This window comes from Amia ocellicauda, chromosome 22 (assembly GCF_036373705.1).
Source record: "Amia ocellicauda isolate fAmiCal2 chromosome 22, fAmiCal2.hap1, whole genome shotgun sequence".
Classification (NCBI taxonomy): domain Eukaryota; kingdom Metazoa; phylum Chordata; class Actinopteri; order Amiiformes; family Amiidae; genus Amia; species Amia ocellicauda.
This window is the reverse complement of record NC_089871.1, coordinates 2,460,317-2,482,084: the sequence shown is the minus strand read 5'-3', so window position 1 is coordinate 2,482,084 and position 21,768 is coordinate 2,460,317. Positions and strand designations below refer to the sequence as shown.

Here is a 21,768-nt window from a genome sequence, read left to right as displayed (position 1 = left end):
CTCTGGTCCTATTACTGAAACAACCTTGCACTCCAGAGGACAGAAGGGAGAGACAATGGCCGCCACAGCCAACACAGCCAAGAAAACACAATCACAATGATATACAGCAGGCAGGCACAGACTCCAGGCCTTGATAGGCTACAGAAGCATTGGTTTTTCATTCCATGTAAGCTTTCATTTCTTTAATTGTAAATAATAATTTGCTCATTTGGACTTTAATCTTTCACTGCTGTTTCATAGCGGCCTACTGAACTTCAGCCCTCCAAGACCACAACAGAGCCAGACTGGCGTACAGCGCAACACAGTGCTGAGGCTGAAGTGTTCACCTGTTTCCGAGAGTTGCGCAGCGTGCACTGGGGAGGCACCAGTCAGGAGCAGCTGGCTGTGGAAGAGACCCTCATGCAGTTCGGCCTGCAGGGTGCGCATGGCCAGGCCCAGCCTACCCGGCCGCAGCTCCGGCAGCCACAGGTCCCCGGTCAGCCCCAGGCTCAGAGACACCTCCGCCAGGCAGGAGTCCTGCTGCAGTCGGGAGACAAGGCAAGCGCCCGGGGGAATCAGGATAGTTTGACTGCTGCTCAGAGCCCCCCACTGACGCATACATGCACACCTTCTCCTGCTAGGTGGGCAAAGGTCAGAATTATAGAACATGGAATTGGAATTGCCGTAGTGAGAATCTTTGTGGGTGATCAATTCCACTTCACTTTGTGAAAACTGGGGTCATTCAAAGTGTGTCCCCGCACTGGGGTGAAATTATACAGTTTTCAGCAAAGTTCAGGCCTGATGGGAGTAATGGTTACATTATGTAAAAATAGATATGTAAAAAAGCAAAACAAATTAGCAGGAAACTAATATCACTGCCCACACTATGGCCACTGACCCTGTGCTCTGGCCCCTGTTCGCTCAGTGGCAGACTCACCAGTCGGCTGCTCTTCAGCACTTTGCTGCTCAGCTGGCCCACGGAAAACTCCCACGCCAGCCTATAGGTTAGAAGGGACAGACGGGCTGAGAGAGGACAGTGCGTGGGCATCGGCAAAGTAAAATAATTTCCTTCCTCAATTGATTACAGATCAGGCGGATGAGCTCTCCTACTGTGATGGTACAATGCACATTTTCTGAATCATAACAGACTAGACTCAACAGGGATGAAATTGCTTCCCATCACTGCTTTTCAGAAGGACTGCAGCCAGGGGTGTTTATAATTGAATAAAAGCATGCAATATACACAGTGAAGCACACAGAAAACATCTTATAATTATATGCGACTCTGTAAGGCAGCAGTGGCTGCTGTTTAGTCTGCTGCACAGAAGGCTGCAAAACGCTTTTGATAACCACATCCACTAAAAATGACAAGTGACAACAGGACAAATTCAGACCAGCGCCAAAACGAGGGGCAGGTGGTGTGTGTGGCGCTCTGCCCTGCTCACCTTTTCCCGTCGTGGTCCAGCAGCAGGGCGATGGTGGTCACGGTCATGTGCCACAGGGACTCGGGCAAGGCCAGATGCAGCACCATCACGTTCACAGAGTCCACGTGCAGAGAGAACAACTGGAGAGCAGGAGGAGACGCGCAGAGATCAGCAAGGGCCACCGGTCACTTTAAATACGCCCCCCCAGATTGCATCGCCAAAACAGCGCAGTATTCATTTGTGAACTCCTACCACTGAGGACACTCATAGGAAATAACGACCAGCACAGGATTGCATTGCACTGTATCAGAATGGTATCCCGTGTCTGTGCACTCCTTGGTACCTGAGACAGGAAACGCAGCACAGAGGGGCTGACTGGCAGCTTCCCTGGACCCGACTCATGACCTCTGACCTCTGGGCGCACCAGGGGCTCCTGCAGATCCACTCGGATGCGCGTCTCGCCCACACACAGCGCCAGGTAGCGGCTGAGAGAGAAAAGCTCATGGTTACTATGTGGGCTACAGGGATTTGTTCAACTTAAAGTCTGTAGGAAATGAATCTTTGAAAAATACAAAATAAAAGATCTGGCTTTCCTATTCTTCAGTGGTAGGTGTGAAAAACACAATGGTTTGAAGAAATATTAAAAAAAGAATGCTGGTACTTTTTGCTTTTTACCTAAAGCACCGGGAACCCTTAGAAAGATTACCAGTATAAATTTGGGCACTGTTCCTGTTTTTTGTCAAGATTTTCTATACTTCTTCATGATTTACCACAATTTCACTTGGTCTTCCTACATTATTCACACCACAGGATAGACTAAAGGGTATGGGGATGAATACTGATGTATTATGAAGCTAAACTTTGCCTACGGGGACCCAAACAGCGTACGTGAAACCTCAGACTACACTGACTCCACTAAAGCAGCTGGCAAGCAAGTCAAGGCAAGGTAGACAGTAGCAGACTCTGAAGAGCCTTGGAAACAAAAGCAGGATGCCTCCCTGCTTGACATCCTGAGACCTCCTCCATCCACCGTTTCACAGCTGCACTCACGGCAAGTCCTGATTGAAGAGAGAGCTGGAGAGCCAGATCCTGTCGATTTCCTGTGAAGTAGAAATAGCAACAGCGGTTGTCTGAGACGGAGGAGCAGTGGCAGTAAAATCTGGGCAACAAAAGAAAAGCAACAACACTAAAATAATAAAAGAAAAGGTATTTCTGAAACATGTGATCAGACAATCATTGACTGGGTTAATGTAGAACAGACACAGTTAGCAGTTATCCTGTACCGATTTGAAAAAAAAGGCAATGATTATTGTACAAATGTGTTCTGACACAGGACCCTGAGAATTTAAAGATTTAGATTTTTCAGAGGTAATGGTCTGGCCTCATTCCAGTATAGTTAGTGACTCAGGCTTTTTTTAAACATTTTTTTACAGTGTTTATAAAGTATTTGAGCACCATCAAATGGTCAAACGAAGCAAGCGCAGTGCCTGACAGTGCAAAGGTTTCAGCGCTACAAAACCGCTGCAGTAGAAAAACACGGGGTGGGTTTGAACTTGACCTCACTGTAAGATGGTGGAGACCGGCCCCGAGCTGGCCGGGTTCACAAACGCAGAGATCTTGGCTTGTGTGGCACCTACCAGCGTCTGCTGTGGGTGGAACTGCAGGCTGATCCCGCGGACGGAGAAGAAGCCCACCGACTTGATCTTGAGGTCCGCATTGAGCCTGCTGCGGAAGAAGCGCACAGCCAGGCGACAAACAAACCATCTGCAGGGAGGAGGAGAGGGAAGGGGATGGGTACGTCAGTGCTGGGAAGGTTGGGTATTAGGTGTAGGGACAGCATGCAGTCTAATCCAGTTCCCTCAGGTGCTGAACAGATCAATGGCTAATGTGTATGCTCAGTCATTAGAAATTGTCAATCTGGGGTAATATAATGTATATATACCTCCCAATATAACAGGAATGTGGCTTTTATTACCAAGTCTCAAGTTAACTTTTTAACAGCAGATAATTAAAAAAAAAAAAAACTGTGATTCATACATTTTACTCAATAACGACACCGGGTGACTCCAGGACAAGGGAGGAGAATCACTTGTCTAACCCAGTGATTCCTAACATCGCAAGAATGGGCCGTATCGTTGTCCCTGCCTGCACCTCTTCATTTATTGCATTGACATGTCCAGGCATTATTCATTGTGCACCGTCAACCATGTAACAGCAAAACCTTGGCTTTCACTATGGTTTACTGTGGCCTGGTCTAACTACAGCTGAACAAACGTTGGTCAAAGCTTCGCAGGCAACTCACCAGGCTACAGAAAGGGTAGAGGAGAAGGAGGAGAAGAGACTCAACAAAAGAGAATGAATGCAAGTGTACTTGGTTTAAAGTCAAACGGGGAATTGTGGGAAATTGTAGTGGCCTAATGGGTTAACAAAGACTGGAGTAGAAAAGGCAGGCTGTTTAAAATTGTTCAGGAGAGTGGACAAGGGTGGATACAGGTTTGACTCATAGGACAGGCAGCTGATAGACAGAAGTGGGCAATTCACTTTACACGCCAAGAACTAGGCCTCTGGAAGCTGCCCTTCAGAAAAAACACAAAGTCTTCTTACGTAATCTGATGTGCCACTAGAGACGCTGCCCGTTTCTGTGCTGCAGTTATTGAACGAAGATGCTCGGCTCAAAGTGAGATTATGTGAGATGTGAAGGGCTACAGACACAACACATACTGAGCTTTGTCTGTACTTGAGGTGTGAATGTGTATCATCCATTAAAACTAGCAAAAACCATTTGTACATCCAGGTAAGCATACAGGAAAATGCATTAAGTATTTCTGTCAAAGACTGCAATAGAATCATCTTATATTAGTGATATCTCATATTACTGTAAGAGCCCTACAGACTGTGGACAAATGTGCGACTCCAGTACTTTTTCCCCCCTCGTTTAAATTTTTCAACTGTGCTCCGACGCCGACAAGATGTGACAGCTAGAAATACTACACAGAGCCACAGCTCAGGTCCGGCTAGCTATTATGGCATCACTTGAAGAGAGTCGGAGAATGGCTAATTTTTATTTTTTTCCCCCTCTCTCTTTCTCTTGATGCACATTCAATTGTCTGTTTAGACAAGTCAACACTTGTGACTGTGAACAAAGCTGCCCTATTGTGCTGGCTTTCACAGCAACACAGGCCGCTGAAAAACGAAGCCTGCGCTGATGGAATCTGCAGCACCCGAAACAAGAGACCTCTGCCGAGCTGCATCGCTGACTACAGAGGTTAGCACAAGTTGGGGAATAATTATCTGATGCTTACTATACAAACCATCAAACAAAATGATAATCTGTGTTTCTGGACAGACCGTGAAGGCAGTTCCTACTAAATAAGGGTTGAACTCTGGAATTAAAGCAACGCCACCTGTAGGATTTAATTGCCAACTAAGTTTAAAGGTCTTTTTCTTCCATCTTTCTTGTATGCAAGGAAAGCAAATACTTACAGTACTTGTATAGAATCTTTTATCTATGCATCAAATTAATAAAGTATACACAGGCATGCATCCAAAAAAAACATGAACAAATATACATAACAATTGCATGAAACCAACAAGTGTCTTAAAAATAATAAGACACGACTTCCCCCTGTCTCTGACCTTCTGACTATGAATGGGTATTGTTGAGTAATGAGGTATAAATAGGCACACTTCCAGAAATGATTACACAATGAATATATAGATGAAAGATCTACTTGAGTTTATTTAGCCAAACACACAAGTCTTTTCACAAACCACCTTCTGACAACAAAAGTGTTTAGGTAGGAAAAACTAGGTTTGCAACCACAGATCATTACACAATGCAGAAATAAACTGTCCAGAATCATTGCTTTTCAGAAGTGCTGTGCTGCAACTTCAATGTTGCTTTTGAAGATTGTTTGTTTACTTGGTTGTTTGAAGAAGTTTTGAGTCCCACTGCATATAGCTCAACTTTACAGTTCAACTCTGTGTTTGCGTTCACACCCTGAAAACAGGTACAGGAAGGTTTGCTCTGCTTTTCCTCCCACCCTCTTTACTGACGAAGTGGAAGAAATCCGTTTGCACATGTCACAAGTAAAATAGTCCTTATTTGCCACACACTAACATGAAGTTGTAAGGAGGCGGCTTTATATCAAATGCAGTAAGGACAGTGTTTTTGTGAGTGGAAGTATGGGAATATACCAGGACATTGATACAGCCACTTCAAACACTCCTAGACTTCGAATATGGACTTTTGGCAAAATAAAGCAATAGCAAAACACAGTTGAAGGCAAGAAAAGTAGATCTTACCTGAAAACGACGATACCAAGCGCCAGCAACAGCAGGGCCAGCAAGATCAACAGGATAGTAGACATGTTGGAGGGTCACATTTCCCGCATTCAGCCCACACGGTGTCCCAGGAAGGAATGTGACCCCGCAAAGTGACGTAAGCACGTCCCGTCAGGACACCTGCAAGCGCTGCCAACCCGCGGGGCAATAATACAGCTAATATATAGATATAATATAGGGTCTGTACTGCACCATATAGACCACACAATCGATCTTCCTCGCCTAGACCACCCTGGTGACTGATCTGATGCAAAGTAAGCGATTTCACTTAATCAAGCTACACTTCAGCGTCATTGATATCGATAAATGTGAAAGATACGTGTATATATAAAAAGTCACTCCCACCAGTCGCGTTTTAATGCAATATAAAATACCTCATATAAATACTAAATCATAATACAAATGAAACCCAGAACATTGTGTAGCGTGAATATGTATCTTCATATAGAGCAACGATATACTTTAGACGTACGCGTCTTGGGTTAGGCTCCAATCCTAACACTTATCCGGCTACGTGGCTTTTCCACATTAGTGCACGATATCTGAACTGAATCACCTTCTCCCCTCCGACGTGCACACCTGCCCACCCCCAAAAGCAGCAGATCTATCCGGATTGCATGTCTCGGGTGCAGTGACCCTGGCTGCTCCGCCGTTTCTCCCTCACGTTACGTCTACCCGTACTGCCCGTGCCACACACCTCCGATCCGCCGATACATGATGAGGGAGACCGGGGTGTGGATACTACTGGTTTGGCTTGGTTTCGTGTCACTTCACTGCACAGCCGGGGCTGCTGTGCCAGACAGCCCGCTTCTCTGGAGTGCAACTCCCCGGGTCTTTTTGACAGCTTCGCCTGAGCTGGAGGCTACGGCAGCCAGTCCTCGTCAAATCAGAGTCCCGTCGCTGCTGTATTACTACCAGCAGCAGCACTACGGCTCTTCCCTTCCCCCGACCCACTTAAATATCTCACTTCCCCCGGTCCCGACCAGCGGGTTTTCTTGTGTCTTGTATCTCCTCAAGGGTCCAGCCTGCAAATTTCGGAGTTGGACCCCCAGTCGTGCGCTGGGCTTGTTGTTTTACACGGCGGGCAGCACAGCGACGCGCTCCGCTTTCCAGCCGAGCGTGAACTATCCCGGAGTTCAGCGTTAGAAACAAGCAGAAGTGGCGCGGCCTACCGTGTACTTCCCCAGAGTTTAATATCCGCCCTTCCTCATAAGCTTTCTTTACTAATAAATTACATTTTTAATTGCTCGCTAATATAGTAAAACAAAGTGAAGGTATGAAAAGTAACACTTCAAAATAAGTACATTTTGTTTATCCATTGGAAGATAGTTTGTTGATGGAAATACAGATTTAAGAAAATAAAAAACTGAGAAAACAAGCTAGTGTTTGTTGTGTGTGTGGGCAGCTGCTATTGCCCCGTCTCACAGCACTGGATGTGTGCTGGAATCATAATTTGGTCATGGAGGCCTGGACCTGCTTAGGTGTCCTTGAAAGGAGTCAGTGGCCCAGCCCCTTCTTACCAAAGATCCCAGCTGGATTAACCTGCAGTCGCCTGGCTCACAGTGGATTCGTCTGCAGGCTCCTGGTGACAGCCAAGCCCCCCCTCCCTCCACCCACTGGATAAAAATATCCAGTTTGAATAGTTTTATTTAGACATTTGTTTGTTTATATAGATGGTCAGTGCACAACAATTAATTTCCACAGTGCATTTAGGCCACGGAATATGGGACTGCATTTTATAATGCAAGATAAGGCAGAGAAGGATTTTGAGGAGTTACAGTAACTCAGGAATAACCTACTGTAACACCTCAAAATAATGATGAAATGTGGGGCATTTGTGGGGTCTTGGGGTTGGTTTTAAGTATCAGGTATTTATTGTATCAGTTTTTCGCATCTGATGTCATCACCTTTTATACCCTTCAGCGTGACTTTTACCAAGTATCTTAAGCCACAACTTTATTTCCCACAATTCCCTATAATAAGCCCGTCTTTACTGCTTACCGAACAAAACCAGACTTTGAACCCTGTCTCCCCTTACCTTAAGAGCAAATTAGTTCATAAAACAAAAACAAGATGGACCCAGCAGTTTTTATTATTTTAAAGACACTGGTGGTGATTATGAACCAGACACTTTACTTTTTTTTTTTTTTACTCAGTTTCATAATTTAATCACCTTTTTGATGCAGTTAGATAATCAAGGTTCCTATATGTTCCTATCTAAAGATCAAGGCTAACCCATATTGATCTGTATGAAGCAGGTGTAGACAATCTGCGGTATAAGATGACAAGTTTTGTTCCTGTTATTGTTGTAAACAAGGAACAGGTCATATGACAGACCTTGTGGTACCATCATATTCAATCACATGACACCGCTCACCCTGTGGCTGGAGAACGTGTTGCCAGAGATCTGTGAACACATTCCAGTAGGAAGTGACCTGTGAGTGTGGGTTCAGCCTCAACTAGTGCCTCCTGGTCTAAAGTCTGTCCACATACCTGCATCTCATGGCAGAAAACATCCATTATCAAACCCCACTGTCCAAATCAGCCAGAAGAAACTGGTCACTCTCCCCCAAACCCAGTGAAGTGACCACAGTAGAAAATCAGGATTCTCAGTCTTTTATTCAGTGGGAAACAGTCAGCTTTTTGAAGGTTATACAGCACACGAGAGGTAGCCCCTTCGACATCATGTACAAGAGCTTTGCACTGATTTGAAGTAAATAATAGTTGCCTGGTGCCACACTTTATAGTAAAAGGCCTGTGGACTGATTAACTGTAAAGAGTAATCCTGTGTCAACTTCTGAGGAATGGGAATAAATCTCAACAGTCCTAACCCAACCCATAATAAATTATAATAAAACTCAGTGTCTCCAGAAGGTGACTTGGAGGAGGAGCCTGGTGGGGAGAGAAAGAGGGGGAAAGCAATGAAGAGAAGCCTACAGGATAGTTTTTGACAAGGAATGTTGTGGATCACTCTGGATCCTCCCTGCAGGTCCAGCAGAGCCTCCCAAGACCCGTCAGGAAAGTCCGTGTCCAGCCGCCCCCACCACAGCTTCAGGCTGAGGCCTTCTGCTTGTTGCGCTTGGCAAACCATTCATCGCTTTTGTCCGCGGTCATCGCCTGCCAAGCCAGCAACACACAGCGCCCATTAGCACTACACACCAAGCACCTCTCTGGCAATGAGACTTTTCTTAAAAGTATCTGAAAATCTATATTCTGCTGATTTAAAAAAGCCCTTCCACCAATTTCAGGCTAATCATATGAATATAAACACACACAATGATGGAAAGCTGCATCTCTAAGCACCAAAGAAATATCGGATCGATAGGACTGATTTTAAGGGTATGGATGGGGCAAGGCAATGTTTTTTCTAGCACTTTCTATGAGGTGCACCTCTGTACCCCTGTGTAAGTGCAGCCTGTGGACTGAATCTGGGTTCTGGAAATATGAAGATGCTTGTTATTCGATTGTCTTCTCGCTTGGTCTCCCAGATCCCTACTTTGTGGTCAGTTTTAGAGAAATATGTAAGTACTATGGGTTTTTATTCCTTTATATTTTTATAGAGGAAACAAAACAGGCCTCTATGACCAAACTGAATCAAGATATATTACAGCGCATAGACCATTTTTGTTTTTAAATATGAATATTGGTCCAAACTCAAGAGAATCAATGCATAATTGATTAAATGATAAACATTAAAGAAAGGTGTTGAGCAAAAAAACAAGACATTTCTCCTATAGGCTTCCTTAACACTGAAGATTGAACGTAGATTAATTGCGAGCACAGACTTCTTGTCATGTTATTAAAGGCGTTCTGGACGCTGCACTCACCGCATCCAGCAGGGTGTTGGCACCGGGGTCCATCCTGGACAGCTCTCTGAATGCCTCATCCCCCACAAAGCAGATCTCGTGGCCATCCTGAAGAGCAGAAGAGAAATTAACCCAATTCAATTTGAACACCGTTTTGTTTCTTTGGCCTAGATTTCAGTCTAATATGGAATTATGTTAAATCAGTATTAATGTAATTAATCCAACCACTCAGTGGACATGGCTGAGTCTCTTAAAATTAATTCATTTTAGGTTATAACAATATGGATTTCATAGTACTTGGGTCCCCCTTCCCCTAGTTTTCACCTCCTGTCAACCCCCGGATTGTGTTTGGTATTTCCCAGCACTCACGGGATCAACCAGGATCACCACTTCCACTGTGGCCTTCCCGGGGGTGTCCAGGCTGACCAGAGGCGTGAGGATCTTCTGGCTCTCCTTCTTCATCTGAGCTTCGATTCCCGGCAGCTGGAGAGACCACAGCCCAGGCCGCTAGGTCAGGACACACACTCCACACAACGCAGCTCCCCACTCACTCCAGCAACACTGCACTGTCCAGCACATTTATTTGTAAATCCCTCTAATTAATCAATGAAGGTGCTTCCAACTCAAGTAAAAGTCAAGTCAATGTCACTGTTAACATTGGGTATATCAATTGGGTAACCAAGATGTGAGCTGGAACAAAGCCAGCAGGCTGCAGGGTGCTCCAGGAGAAGGGCTGAAAACACACAAACCCCCAGAATAGAGAGAAAGAGGAAGCAGGCTGCCCTGTTACTTCCTTGTTTTGTTAAAAAAATGCCTGTTATTTATTCCCTCAGTTGCCAAACACAGTTCTAAAGCTTCCTAGGGTCTCGTGAAGATTTATGCAAACAAGGCCATTTCTCTGTAAAGGCACTTTGTTGATTAAGGAGGCACTTCTCTCCTCTCTCCATGGAGATAGTAGGCAGACCCAGGGTTGTGATTCTGCTCACTCTAGCCCCGAGGTCCTCTCCTATGTGGATGCCTCCCCATTGCCTCCCCATTGCCCCCTGTCTGTAACCCCTGACCTGCTCTCTGGGGCAGGAGAAGGCGATTCTCCCGAAGGCCGTCCCATGATCCACTGGCCCACCGATGTCATGCAGCTCCAGTTTGCACTGTGAACACATAATCATATATCACATATACACATGTACTCACACATTCCATAGTTACACAAAAAGCCTCAGCTCAGGCAAACATCACACAACTGCGCCCCCCTGTGGCTTAGCAGGCAGCTGTGAGCTCTTTAGTGGTCTCAGCTGCATCCGTCCTCACCCCTGCGCAGTACCTCTGCTGCGCTGTGTCGACTCCCAGGCTGCCAGCACATGTTTAGGAGGACTCAAAGTGGCAAACCTTGATTCAGGGATTGGCGATTCCAAGTGCATAATTAAAAAAATTATAATTAGAATCAATACTCAAGTCTCAAACTCCACCTGCGTGTCTGAAAAGCCCAGCAGCACCGTCCTCCTCCCCTCGTCCCTCTCAAACACCTGCATGCCCAGCAGGGAGCTCCAGTACGCAGTGGAGCGCTGCAGGTCCGACACAGCCAGCGTCACCTTCTGCACAGGGTCTGCAAAAAACACCACCACACTGACACTGCTGCTGAACACACACACAACACTGAAGCTGGTGCTCAGCACAAGCACAGGCAAGAGCGTTACACGGTTACATCAAAGCCTCAAATAAAAAATAGGCTCCGCTGTACTAGGAGCTTGAAAGCAGCGTTTGAGGGACCTTTACATCTTGCCAATGCGTCTTGTAATTGGAACTAATCACTATTGGTTCAAGACCTTTAAAATATGCTGTAAACAACATCTGCTCGCTTGTGTCGTGAATATTGTTCCAGGATATTATTCACCCTCCCGCCTGCAGCACAACTATAATGCCGTGAAGTGTAAAGTACTTGAAAATGGAAATAATGCCACAGCGTAGGGAATTCCAAGCGTTTCCTGCTTTTCATCCCAGCTGAGCTCTGTTACTTCAGTGAGGATTTCGATTGAACTAATTAGCTCTGAAAACAGTTGAGGAGATCAAGCCACCTATAAAAAGACAGATGTAGCTTAAAATCTGCAGCTTTTTAGGCAGTGAAAACCATTACAAAGCTAATTAAAAATTAACTAACCAAATTATTAGTTAATTCCCCCAACTGAGAGCTCAGCTGGAACACAGACCCAAACCAAAGACACTCGATTGCCAAAGACCAACCCGGGCCTCCCTGCCTTACTATTAGCAGAAATCGCAAACCCAGCCATAGTGCAGAAGGAAAGAAGGGTGTTTCTCCCTTTACATCCGTGGCTGTGAGCCGAGTGGAGGTGCCCACCTGTCTCGGGCTGGTCCTGGTCCAGCAGGGTGAAGCGGTACCCGCCTGGAGCCTCTGTGATGAAGATGCCATCCCCCGCCTCGGTGAGGGGCCAGCCCAGCCGCCTGGCGTTGTTCACTGCCTGCCTGGACTGCACAGTGAAGCCCTGGAACGACAGGTTTTATTGTCACACTGCATAAAACTCCTGTCACAAGCGACAAGCACAAAAACTGTGCATTTAAAGGATTTTATTGGCCTTAGTAAGTGAAGAGCTCAATCAGGTCGGGGAGCCAGGAACGCAGGGGATTCACTCACCAGGAAGTCGTTGCCCGGCCGGTACTCTCCCACGCCGTAGTTGTAGGTCAGCTCCGCCACAAAGTGATCGTCCTCAGGGCCAAACCCTACCATGGTCTTACTCCACTTCCCATCGTATGGACTGCCAGACCAAACGGACACCGACATTCACACAAAGGCAGGGGGTACAGACAGACACATTGCCAGGCCTAATCTTGGACTACAACGTGGCAGACTGAGAGTGGCATTCTGTAAGCATTGCGTGTTTCTAACCCCCTTTCCTGAGGATATATTAATCCTCAAGAACACAGTGTGACTTATATAACACAAACATTAAATATATAATGTCAATTTACCAGACCTCTGTACATGACATGCCAGGTTCTTAATAATTTAATTACTTTAAAAACAGTTATAAAGCATTGCACGGTGGAAAGAAAAGAGACAGCGCTCTTAACTACTAAAAATACAGGTTTTGGACCCTTAACACTAGCTGCAATGCTATGGTGATGCAATAAGTTTGGCAATCGCTTTTATTTTTAAAGAAACATAATCAGACCTCCGCAGTATTGGCAATGTGGGGAAGGCAGCAATGATAACGAGCTGCCAGAATGTCTTACCCATTGCAAGTGGCTTTGCATCCCTCTTCAAACTCCTCATGACGCAGGATCTACAATACAGTTAAATTAGTATTTCATTAGAAGACTAAAATAATTCATAACAGCAATACATACACACACAAATGCATGAATACGCTGCCTTTAAAAATATATACGTACTTGACAATGACATAAGCGCTATAATAATAATAATAATAATACAAATGTTATCGTTTTAAATGTGGGTAAACGTGGTGACTTCTAGTCCAAAACACAAGTGCATGACACAAGCATAATCGGCACCAATGCACAGACCTTGTGATAATTGCACAATGCACCGGAGCAGAGAGATTAGATTTGCATTGAAAGTTTCTGTTATGCAATGAAAATGTGTTTTTATAATGCAACTTCCCCTGGGTTGTTATCTTTCCTAAACTATGTGGAAATTCACATTACTTTCATTCCCAGCACATCCCGATAGAAAGCGGCGGTCTTGCGTCTGTCTCCGACTTTAAACACAAAGTGCAGAGCCCGTCTGAGAGCCATGACAGCCACCAGCGCACCCCTCTCCCTCCCTGCGGCACCGATAGAGCCTTTTCACTTGCGTCACAGCTGGCTAGCCACTACGTCATTTCCGTTCGATCAAGGCCTCCTAATCAACTTAGATGCCGGAAATAAAAATAAAATCAGCACAATGACATATCCATAGCAATGCAGTGATAGTATTTCTAAACTCCCGGCATAGTGTGTTATTCCAAATGTATTTAATGTGTATAGATATATAACTATTTCATTGTAATAGTAAAGCACTAGTAAATCAATACATGTATTTTCATAATTAATACACATGCCCATTCAAACTTTTGCACAGTTATGGTTTGAATACATTATGATAGTAGTAAATACTGACCTGTTAGAGTCAAATGACGAGCCTGGTCGCAGCTCGACGGCTCTTGATACAACTACACTTCCTGGACTATTGACGTCACAGGTGACGAAGAGCCAATGAAACACCCGGATGCCAGAGTCACAGTAAACATGGCGGCGCTGGTGAGAAGCGTGAGTCTCCGAGTCCTGGCTGCGGAGTCAAGGACCTTTCTGGCGGGGCGAGAGAAAGCCCTTGTCGATGTCAAGCGATACGTGAGGGCGCTGAGACGCAACCCCGTCAAGGTGCTGTACCCGGGAAATGATACCGATCAGCTACTGAAATCAGCGGGCAAGCCCAGGGACCGGGGGCACCCACCCGCCACAGACAGCGGGAAAAACACCGGCCGGGGGGCGAAGAGAGAGAAACCGCAAAGCCAGGGCAGCTCCGTCCCCAGACACGGGGCTCACAGTCAAGCTGGCCTCCGAGCTGGAGAGCGACTCCCCCCGGCGGAGCATGTGCGGAGCAGCGCGGTGGCCGGCGCTGCAGACCCCGGGGACGAGCTGGACGGGCTGCGATACGAGAAGGCTTTCCCTGGAGACAAGAGACTGGCGTGAGGGCTCTGCTTTTCAGCTCCATGGCTGCGCGTAATCTGTCGATCCTGCAGTGACAGTATTTCAATTGCATGTAGACGTACCACTAGTTTGCCTTCTTAAAAACATTTTAATAAGAAGCCATATGTATGTATGTTTTTTAGTCAAGGCTTTTCATGTAAATGTAAGATTTAAAAAGCACAGCTGGTCTGGGCTGCTGTACAGAACCACTGGCTCACAGTAAGACCTGGAGTGGCTCAAAATACTGTGCAATAGGAGTCTGTTACTCCTTTACTACTTCGTGGTTGATGGATCAGCATCCCAGAAAACTGCTGGGTTGCAGGATACCAAGTTAAAGTCATGGTTTTAATCAGGTATGCTTATAGTTAGGGAGCTTGCATTCCCTTGCAAAGACCCATTCAGCATTTTCAGTGTCCCTTATGGCACAGTGCGATCATATTCTTGCTTGATCATTTTAATTGTGGTGAGGATGTCACCTCTATCGTTAAAATAGGCCCCGATGTCACCTCCCAAATTAGTAACCTTGGTGCAAAACTTGCAAAAGTATTCCATTCTAAAAAACCTGTCCTGTCTCCAAGTGTTCTCCACTGGGGGCCTTCCTGATCAGTTATGGTACCTGAATTTGACCAGCTGCCATCTTCCTTCCAGGAGGGTGGTGTGCGTGGCACGCTCCCGCACGTTTCGAGAGAAGCAGGGCAAGGTGCTGCTGGAGGGCCGGCGGCTGATCTGCGACGCGCTGGCGGCGGGCGCGCTGCCCCAGACGCTGTTTTTCAGCTCCGTGGACCAGCTGAGGACGTTGCCGCTGGACAAGCTGAGGCGCGCCTCCTTTGTCAAAGTCAAGTTCGAAGACATTAAGATCTGGTCTGACCTGGTGACCCCGCAGGGCGTGATCGGTGAGGAGTTATGATTCAGTTGTTCAAATGCATTAAAAAGCAAACCATTATTGAAAATGGGGAAACTAGCCCCCTGTGTGATAACATTTCCCCCCTGACGGTGCCTGTTGTTCCACAGCCATCTTCTCCCGTCCAGAGGTGGGCAAGCTGGTGTTCCCCCAGCAGCAGGAGCCGCTGCCCCTCTCTCTGATCTGCGACAACATCCGCGACCCGGGCAACGTGGGCACCATCCTGCGCTGCGCTGCTGCCGCCGGCTGTCAGAGAGTGCTGCTCACTCGGGGTAAGCTCTGTGCCACAGGGGTAAATACTGTGCCACGAGGGTACATGCAACAAGGGTAAATATTGTACAGCGAAATTATATATCAGGGGCAAATATAGCAGTGGAATATTACAGAATAATAGGACAAAATACTCCACCAAGGGGTGCCAGTACAGTGCAGAACGGGGGTTAATACTGGACTGTGGGGGCTATTGTAGAGGTGCCCGCTTCAGGAAAGCGTCTCAGTCCTGTCTCTCCCCCGCAGGCTGTGTGGATGTCTGGGAGCCCAAAGTGCTGCGAGCCGCCATGGGCGCCCACTTCCGCGTGCCCATCGTTCCCAGCCTGCACTGGGAGGAGGTTCCCAACTACCTCTCCGAGACGACCACCGTCCACCTGGCCGACAACTGCAGCACCGCCCCTGAGGGCCCCAAAGAGGCAGAGAAGCCCCCCGCCCCGCCTCGCAAGGCAGGGGACTACGGCTGGGTGAGCAACCGGCCGAATCCCAGGAGGTCTCGCTATGAGGAGTACGCCATGGAATCTGATTCGGATTCAGACTCTGACTCTGACTCGGAAGAGGAGGACAGGGGTGCCAGGCTCACTCTCCCCGCAGTGGAGTCCCATCTGTACCACCAGGACTGGACCGGGGGCCACACTGCGCTCGTGATTGGTGGGGAGACCCATGGACTAAGCCTGGAGGCGCTGCTGTTGGCCGAGAAGACCGATGGGCGGAGGCTGTTGGTTCCCATGGTGGAGGGAGTGGACAGTCTGAACTCCGCTATGGCCGCCAGCATCCTGGTATTCGAGGCCAAGAGGCAACTGACCGAGAGAGGCAGGCAGGCAGGCTGGAAGCAAGGCTAAATCCACGGCCTAGCGACACTCTGACTGGACTGACACGGTGCTGTTCTTGACCTGGCTCCAGCCCAGTACGGACCTGGTGATTGAAGTTATTGCTGAATAAATAACACATGATTGAGAGTGATCGGTTCATTCGTTCATCACTGTAGCTTTAGAAAACCACACATCAACACAATACACCACAAAGAAAACATCCCTGCTCGTGAAAGCATGCTTGAATTGGAAGGGGTTTTGTTTAATCAGTTATTCATATGACTTCCGCTCTGGTTAGCCACCAACATATACACAGAATTCGCAATAGATCATTAAATCAGACGTTTTTATTTGTTAATTGATCTTGCTTCCTCTGTTGTGGCGGTGGAGCGATGCGCTCAGTCTTGCTCACACTGTTGAGAAAAGCATGTGCGCTTCCAACAGAGGTAAGCAAGGTGTAGTCATTCGTAACTGCCCCTGCTCCCAGAGAAGACTGTGAAACTGCGCTCCCTTCCACCCGCACCACTGCAGCATCAGTCAGGGCAGTTTCCAGTTCTGGGGGAGGTTTCAAAGAGCCACCAGTTTCATTAAGCACTGGAGCACTTTGTACTTCACCACCCAACCACCGCGTCCTTGCTTTGTGCCAATATAAACTAGTGACTTGGATTCCTTCTCCCTGGAAGTGGTGGAGTAGACTTGGACTGGGTTTGGACAATTAGAGGAGGTTATAAGTCCATCGCAGACCAGCGCAGACTGTCGGTTAATTTGTCAGGACCACATTAAAGGAGACGGGCGGGGGGGAGACAACAAAAAAGAAAGAAAAGGAAACCCACATGAATTTACATGCCTGCGTGTTCCAGCAGCAATGCATTCCTTTCAGGTCTGGTTGCAGTTTCAGTGCGAAGCGTGGAGCTACCAGAGGAAATCTGGATTCTCACTCCTCCCTCGGCTTCCCTCACTTTTAGTTTAGTTTATTAGGATCTCCATTAGCTGTTGCTACTGCGGCAGCTACTCTTCCTGGGGTCCACGCTATGCGCTTCTCTCAGCCAGCCCACCCCACCCACCAACGAGACTCCCACCAGCCCGGGGCAGTCAGAGTTTAGACTGAAACACAGGGACTGTAGCCAGGGGTGGGGATTCTGGCTCCGGGGGTGAGAAGCAGGGAAAGAGTGGGGGAGTGTTTTACGAGTCTCTAACCAGCAGCAGAAGCCACATGCGGGGGGAGAGCGATTCGAAAGAGGTGTTACTCGGGGATCTGAGAAACACGAACCAGGGGAGTCACTGCCAAGACCCAGCTCTCTCCAAGTGACCCGAGTCCGCTGGATCCCGGCCATAGAATGGGAGGGGAGACGCGGATCAGGGTCCTGCAGGAGGATTAGCTTGGAATCTATAGCTTTCCAGGGCTTGACTGCACCTGCAAACCGACGCAGATGTTGGATCCTGCCAGCTGCTGCTTTGTTTGCAGTTTTGCCGTGTCATTTCCTGGCTCAGGTGTCTATAGAGGCATCGTGGTCCTCTGGTTGGGTTTTGTTATTTGGGGAAAGGGTGGTATAGCTGGTATAGCTGATGCTTCACGCATAGATTGTCAGAGTAGGTACACGCTGACCACCTCCAATGGGACATTTCAATGGCTGATTCAGCTGGGTGGAGGGGGCAGTTCTTACTATCTGGTGATTAAATGATTCAACTGCACATTGTAGTAAGTAATACCACTGCACAACACAGACATACTGTACAGGGGGGCATTTAAAAAGGCATTTGGATCCAAATATGCCAAATAGGTATGAGAATTTATACTGCAAGTACTGACAGCAGTGGCATGAATTTGAATTTACATCTTTTAAAATGCAGTGTAAAAATAAATACATCTCTCACAATACCTACTTTTGACCAGCAGGCAGTGCCAGAAGCCACCCCCCCACTCATTAACCAATAATGAATTACCACTCCAGGCTCTAACACAGCTGTGGGCCTTGACCTCCCACTGCACATTGAAAACACCCGGCTCAGCTCATCCCCCTTTATTGAGTGTTCAGACATTGTACAACACCTCGTATGCATTCCAGCTGCAGGGAGCAGGGCTGGGGGAGGGGTAATGCTAGTATAAAATTGGGCCATAAATTAACTGCTGTTATTAGGGTCCTACATAGAGAAAGCAAAGTTGAAAAAACTAAACAATTAATTCCCTTAGGGTAGCCCACAGATTTAAAGATCTGCGGGTTCCTTCTCCTGTGTCTGAGCCATTTACTGTAAAGCACGATAAATGTGCATCCCTCACACAATCCATACTGTCGCCCCCGTTCACTCAATCTCACCCTGAAGAAAAGAGTCCACATCATCGAACAGATTCACTCCAAGACGGGTCACTTCTTCAGCACAGTATATTCTTATGAAACACAGCTTATTTAATACTTTTTTTTTTTTTTTATTATTGTTTAAATTTTTTTTTTGTCATTTTTCTTTTATGTAATATTTGTTGGCAAGTCAGATCTTTTATAAAAGAAAAGGGGAGAAAGAAAAAAAAGTGTCCTTGGTAAGAAAAGAAGAGAAACCAAAGTCAAAGCCCAGTCCAGTCCCGTCCAGTCCAGGGGGTAGCAGTTGTTCTTGCAGTCATGAAGTTATCATTACAATGCAAGCTAAAGGGGAGAAGACAACATCCTAGTGATAAAATAACGGGCTACTCCTTGACATTGAAAGAAAAAAGTAGCTAAACAGAAGTGGGCGCCGTAGTCAACGAAAGGCACGACGGGAGATGGAGGAGACGTCAAGATGGAACACGGTTTAAAATAAAAAAGTAAAAGCAAGGCTCTGCTCTAACAGTCTGGCGGTGGGGTTGGGTAGAGCAGGGAGGTGAGCCAGAGCTGGAGGAGGGGATGGTGTCAGTGGGGATGGAGGGGTTGGGGATCAGGGTTCAGTCCAGCCCAAGCTGCTCTCTCTAGATGGGCTCTGGCTTGAGCTTCTCTGCCAGGAAGTCCCCCACAAACTGCTCCACCACGGCGGCCGTGATCTCCTCCACGTCGCGCACGTACTTGGCGCGGGCCGACATGTCCAGGATGGTGAGCAGCGGCGCCGCCTCGGGCAGGTTGGTGTAATCACGCAGGGAGTCGCTCATGTCATCCTGCAGCGAGAGAGACAGACACAGACGGGTGAGATGCAGCAGGAGCCACGACACACGTCCTTACATCGCTGGGTCAAATGAAGGGAACTTTTAGCCTTCAGGGTAAGTTAAGATCTATTTCAAGATCTATTGCAATACAAAATATAGAAACATCAAATACACAATCATATGAAAGCATATAAAATGGCACACTAAATCCAACAACCCCGCAGTGACTCCAGGAAATCTCTTATTAATGTTCCCATATTTTTGGATGATTGAGAGCCATTTCCCTGCTCTCTTCCCGTTGGGACGCTTTAACAGCGTCATCTGTTTCCACTCTACAGAGCGTGTGAGAGAGGAAAGCCAAAGAGACCAGGAGAGAGAGGGAGAGGGAGAGAGAGTGTGTGTGGGTGGGTGTTAATTGTTTTCCTTAAATATCTGTATCGACTGCTACATCCCTGATAGTAAAACAGGAGAGATGCAACAATTTACAATAGACTGCTTAACCTCTGAAAAGTTTTATCAGTCTTTCTTTTTCACACTGTCAGTCCACAGTGCAAACAGCAGACCCAGAGCGCTGTAGGGAGAACTGGCATAGCGCTCTACCTTGCAGAGCACAAAGGCGGCCCAGTTGGGCACAGGGGGCACTGTTGAGTGCCGAGAAAGCCTGGCCGATTCGAGCCATCCAAAATTAGGCAGCGCCAATTGGTTCATTAGGTGGATTCTGGTCAATAGTTGGCAACAATACTGGCCAGACTGGAACCAGAGCACATCCAAAATGAACTTGATTTTCAAAATCAAGCTGGTAACATGCAAGGAACATCCACCCGGCCATCTACGATCTAAGATTCATGGCCTGTACAATTCCACCAAAAAGAGAAGCAAAAATAATATGAATTGGTCACTAAACCTACATACACATTTCCATGGGATGAAAATAGTACCAGGTTTTATTTCTCTTTGAAAATTCACACTCCCCGTTTGACGAACTTAACAAGTCAAGCCCCAACAGTATTAGGTGCTGCATCATCAGTTATTATGAGAGAGAGAGCGAGAGAGAGAGTGAATTTATGTACCGCAGTGCTGTTCATTGAGTCCAACTGTAACTGGGCCAAGACCCCACTGCTGCCCGAAGAGCCGCTCTTACACTCAGAACATATTTTTATTATCTCTTTATTTTTCTACATACAACCCTCCCGAGAAAGACTTTGAATATATTGTTTTGGAGAACATCTCTCCCAGTAAGGAATTTTCTGCACAATGAAAGTAATAAATACCACTGGAGACCAGTCGGTGGCACTGCTGCACAGGCAGTGCAGAGTTTTCTTCATTTGAATGTTTTTTTATGATTTAACCCTTTAACTCCCAATTTGATCTGGGTTAGAGTATTCTTGCTATGGAAGTGGAATTTCGGTGCGCTGGCGATGGGGTCTAAATTGACTGTCTGCCTCGTTCCCTAGTGCCGTTTGCTGTTAAATCGGCCGTGGAGTCAGACTCGCAACGATGATGCACACTCTCTCTGAACAGCTGGCTTCTCCTTTTGCAGCCCTCCCCAGCCAGTTCAGTTCTCCTTTCTACATGACCCTGGATAACCCACCCCTCCCGAGAACAGTCATTAAAGGATTTCATTGGTGTCCGCATGAAAGTCCTCTAAACTTGGCAGCACTATTTGTGAATCAGCCCTCAGCACTGCTTATAATTGCTTCCCATCCTGACTGTTGAGAAAGTACTCTGGGCAGAACGAGCGGGACTCAAAAGGAATTTAGCTTTGGTATCTCATTGTACACCACAATAATTCACTGTGCTACTGAGTGAATGTCCCTATGGCAAGGATGCATGGGATATGGGGACAAAACAGTTTTATAGTAATGCACAGGTCACAACTCGAATGCTTGGAGGCCCTGGTGTGGTCTTTTTTTGGCGAATGTTCCCAGAGCAGCTACAATAATAAAACAACATCACACCTAACAGGAGTGAAGAAAATAGCTGGTGAATTGAACTTGCGAACAAGTGAAATCAGCACACCTCTGATGGAACGAGTTCAGAACAAGATAAGAATCTGATTGGAATCTCCCAGCTGTCTCTTTGGAGGAGCCCAGAGCGCCCCCTTTGTGTGGCAACTAACCTTGTGTAAACTGTTCTTGATGAGGCACAGCAGCCTACCATTGAAGCACACCGACCCCAGCCTCCCAGAGCCGGCTCTGAACAAAGACCGGGAGCACAAACAGCAGCCAAGTCCAGATCGAGATAAGCGCTGTGGTTAGAGAGCTGGTGGAGGAGGTACAGTGTCGTGTTTATTCAACCCTTTGTGTCACTATCATTCCATTGACACCAGCCATCAGATAAGCCCCGCCGCGGAGGAGAGAGATCCGATTGGCTGGTGCTGGCGAAAGGGCTATGCTGATTGGCCTGACGAGAACCTCTGATTAGC

General features: G+C 47.0%; 4 protein-coding genes across 5 annotated transcripts in view; 1 reads left to right on the top strand and 3 right to left on the bottom strand.

Moving 5' to 3' along the window:
• The window catches only part of LOC136718452 (bridge-like lipid transfer protein family member 2), a 28,346-nt gene extending 21,155 nt beyond the window's left edge, over positions 1–7,191 (bottom strand). For both annotated transcript variants that reach the window (XM_066696199.1, XM_066696200.1), the window contains exons 1-7: positions 5,709–7,191; positions 3,041–3,167; positions 2,454–2,503; positions 1,747–1,888; positions 1,425–1,543; positions 917–977; positions 327–519 (exon numbers count right to left, since the gene is read on the bottom strand). In XM_066696199.1, coding sequence (XP_066552296.1) covers positions 327–519; positions 917–977; positions 1,425–1,543; positions 1,747–1,888; positions 2,454–2,503; positions 3,041–3,167; positions 5,709–5,773 — 757 coding nt within the window. In that variant the 5' untranslated portion in view covers positions 5,774–7,191. The remainder of the gene's footprint in view (positions 1–326; positions 520–916; positions 978–1,424; positions 1,544–1,746; positions 1,889–2,453; positions 2,504–3,040; positions 3,168–5,708) is intronic.
• A 1,156-nt stretch (positions 7,192–8,347) lies between these two features.
• glod4 (glyoxalase domain containing 4) lies at positions 8,348–13,391 on the bottom strand. The gene is made up of 9 exons (XM_066696369.1): positions 13,235–13,391; positions 12,800–12,849; positions 12,201–12,321; positions 11,907–12,051; positions 11,020–11,156; positions 10,615–10,701; positions 9,923–10,036; positions 9,575–9,661; positions 8,348–8,864 (listed from the first exon to the last, which is right to left on the bottom strand). The coding sequence occupies exons 1-9, from the start codon at positions 13,322–13,324 to the stop codon at positions 8,799–8,801; spliced, it is 897 nt and encodes a 298-aa protein (XP_066552466.1). The 5' UTR covers positions 13,325–13,391; the 3' UTR covers positions 8,348–8,798.
• Positions 13,392–13,792: 401 nt separating this feature from the next.
• mrm3a (mitochondrial rRNA methyltransferase 3a) lies at positions 13,793–16,384 on the top strand. Its single transcript, XM_066696367.1, has 4 exons — positions 13,793–14,256; positions 14,906–15,150; positions 15,269–15,430; positions 15,675–16,384. Exons 1-4 carry the CDS (start codon positions 13,817–13,819, stop codon positions 16,265–16,267), a joined length of 1,440 nt encoding a protein of 479 aa, XP_066552464.1. The 5' UTR covers positions 13,793–13,816; the 3' UTR covers positions 16,268–16,384.
• An 89-nt stretch (positions 16,385–16,473) lies between these two features.
• nxn (nucleoredoxin) overlaps positions 16,474–21,768 on the bottom strand; it is a 62,382-nt gene continuing 57,087 nt past the window's right edge. Inside the window, exon 8 of the mRNA XM_066696368.1 lies at positions 16,474–19,355. Coding sequence (XP_066552465.1) covers positions 19,173–19,355 — 183 coding nt within the window. The 3' untranslated portion in view covers positions 16,474–19,172. The remainder of the gene's footprint in view (positions 19,356–21,768) is intronic.

Bases quoted from the DNA above. Each gene is read 5' to 3' on its own strand.
- glod4 (XM_066696369.1), bottom strand. From the start codon at position 13,324: ATGGCTCTCAGACGGGCTCTGCACTTTGTGTTTAAAGTCGGAGACAGA. The intron at 10,702-11,019 runs GTGGAGTTTGAG...ATGTGTTCACAG, and splicing joins TGGGCTTTTCAGACACGCAG to TGCAAACTGGAGCTGCATGA. The intron at 8,865-9,574 runs GTGAGTGCAGCG...CTGGCTTGGCAG, and splicing joins CCAACACCCTGCTGGATGCG to GCGATGACCGCGGACAAAAG.
- mrm3a (XM_066696367.1), top strand. From the start codon at position 13,817: ATGGCGGCGCTGGTGAGAAGCGTGAGTCTCCGAGTCCTGGCTGCGGAG. The intron at 14,257-14,905 runs GTGAGGGCTCTG...TCTTCCTTCCAG, and splicing joins CCTGGAGACAAGAGACTGGC to GAGGGTGGTGTGCGTGGCAC. The intron at 15,151-15,268 runs GTGAGGAGTTAT...GTTGTTCCACAG, and splicing joins GACCCCGCAGGGCGTGATCG to CCATCTTCTCCCGTCCAGAG.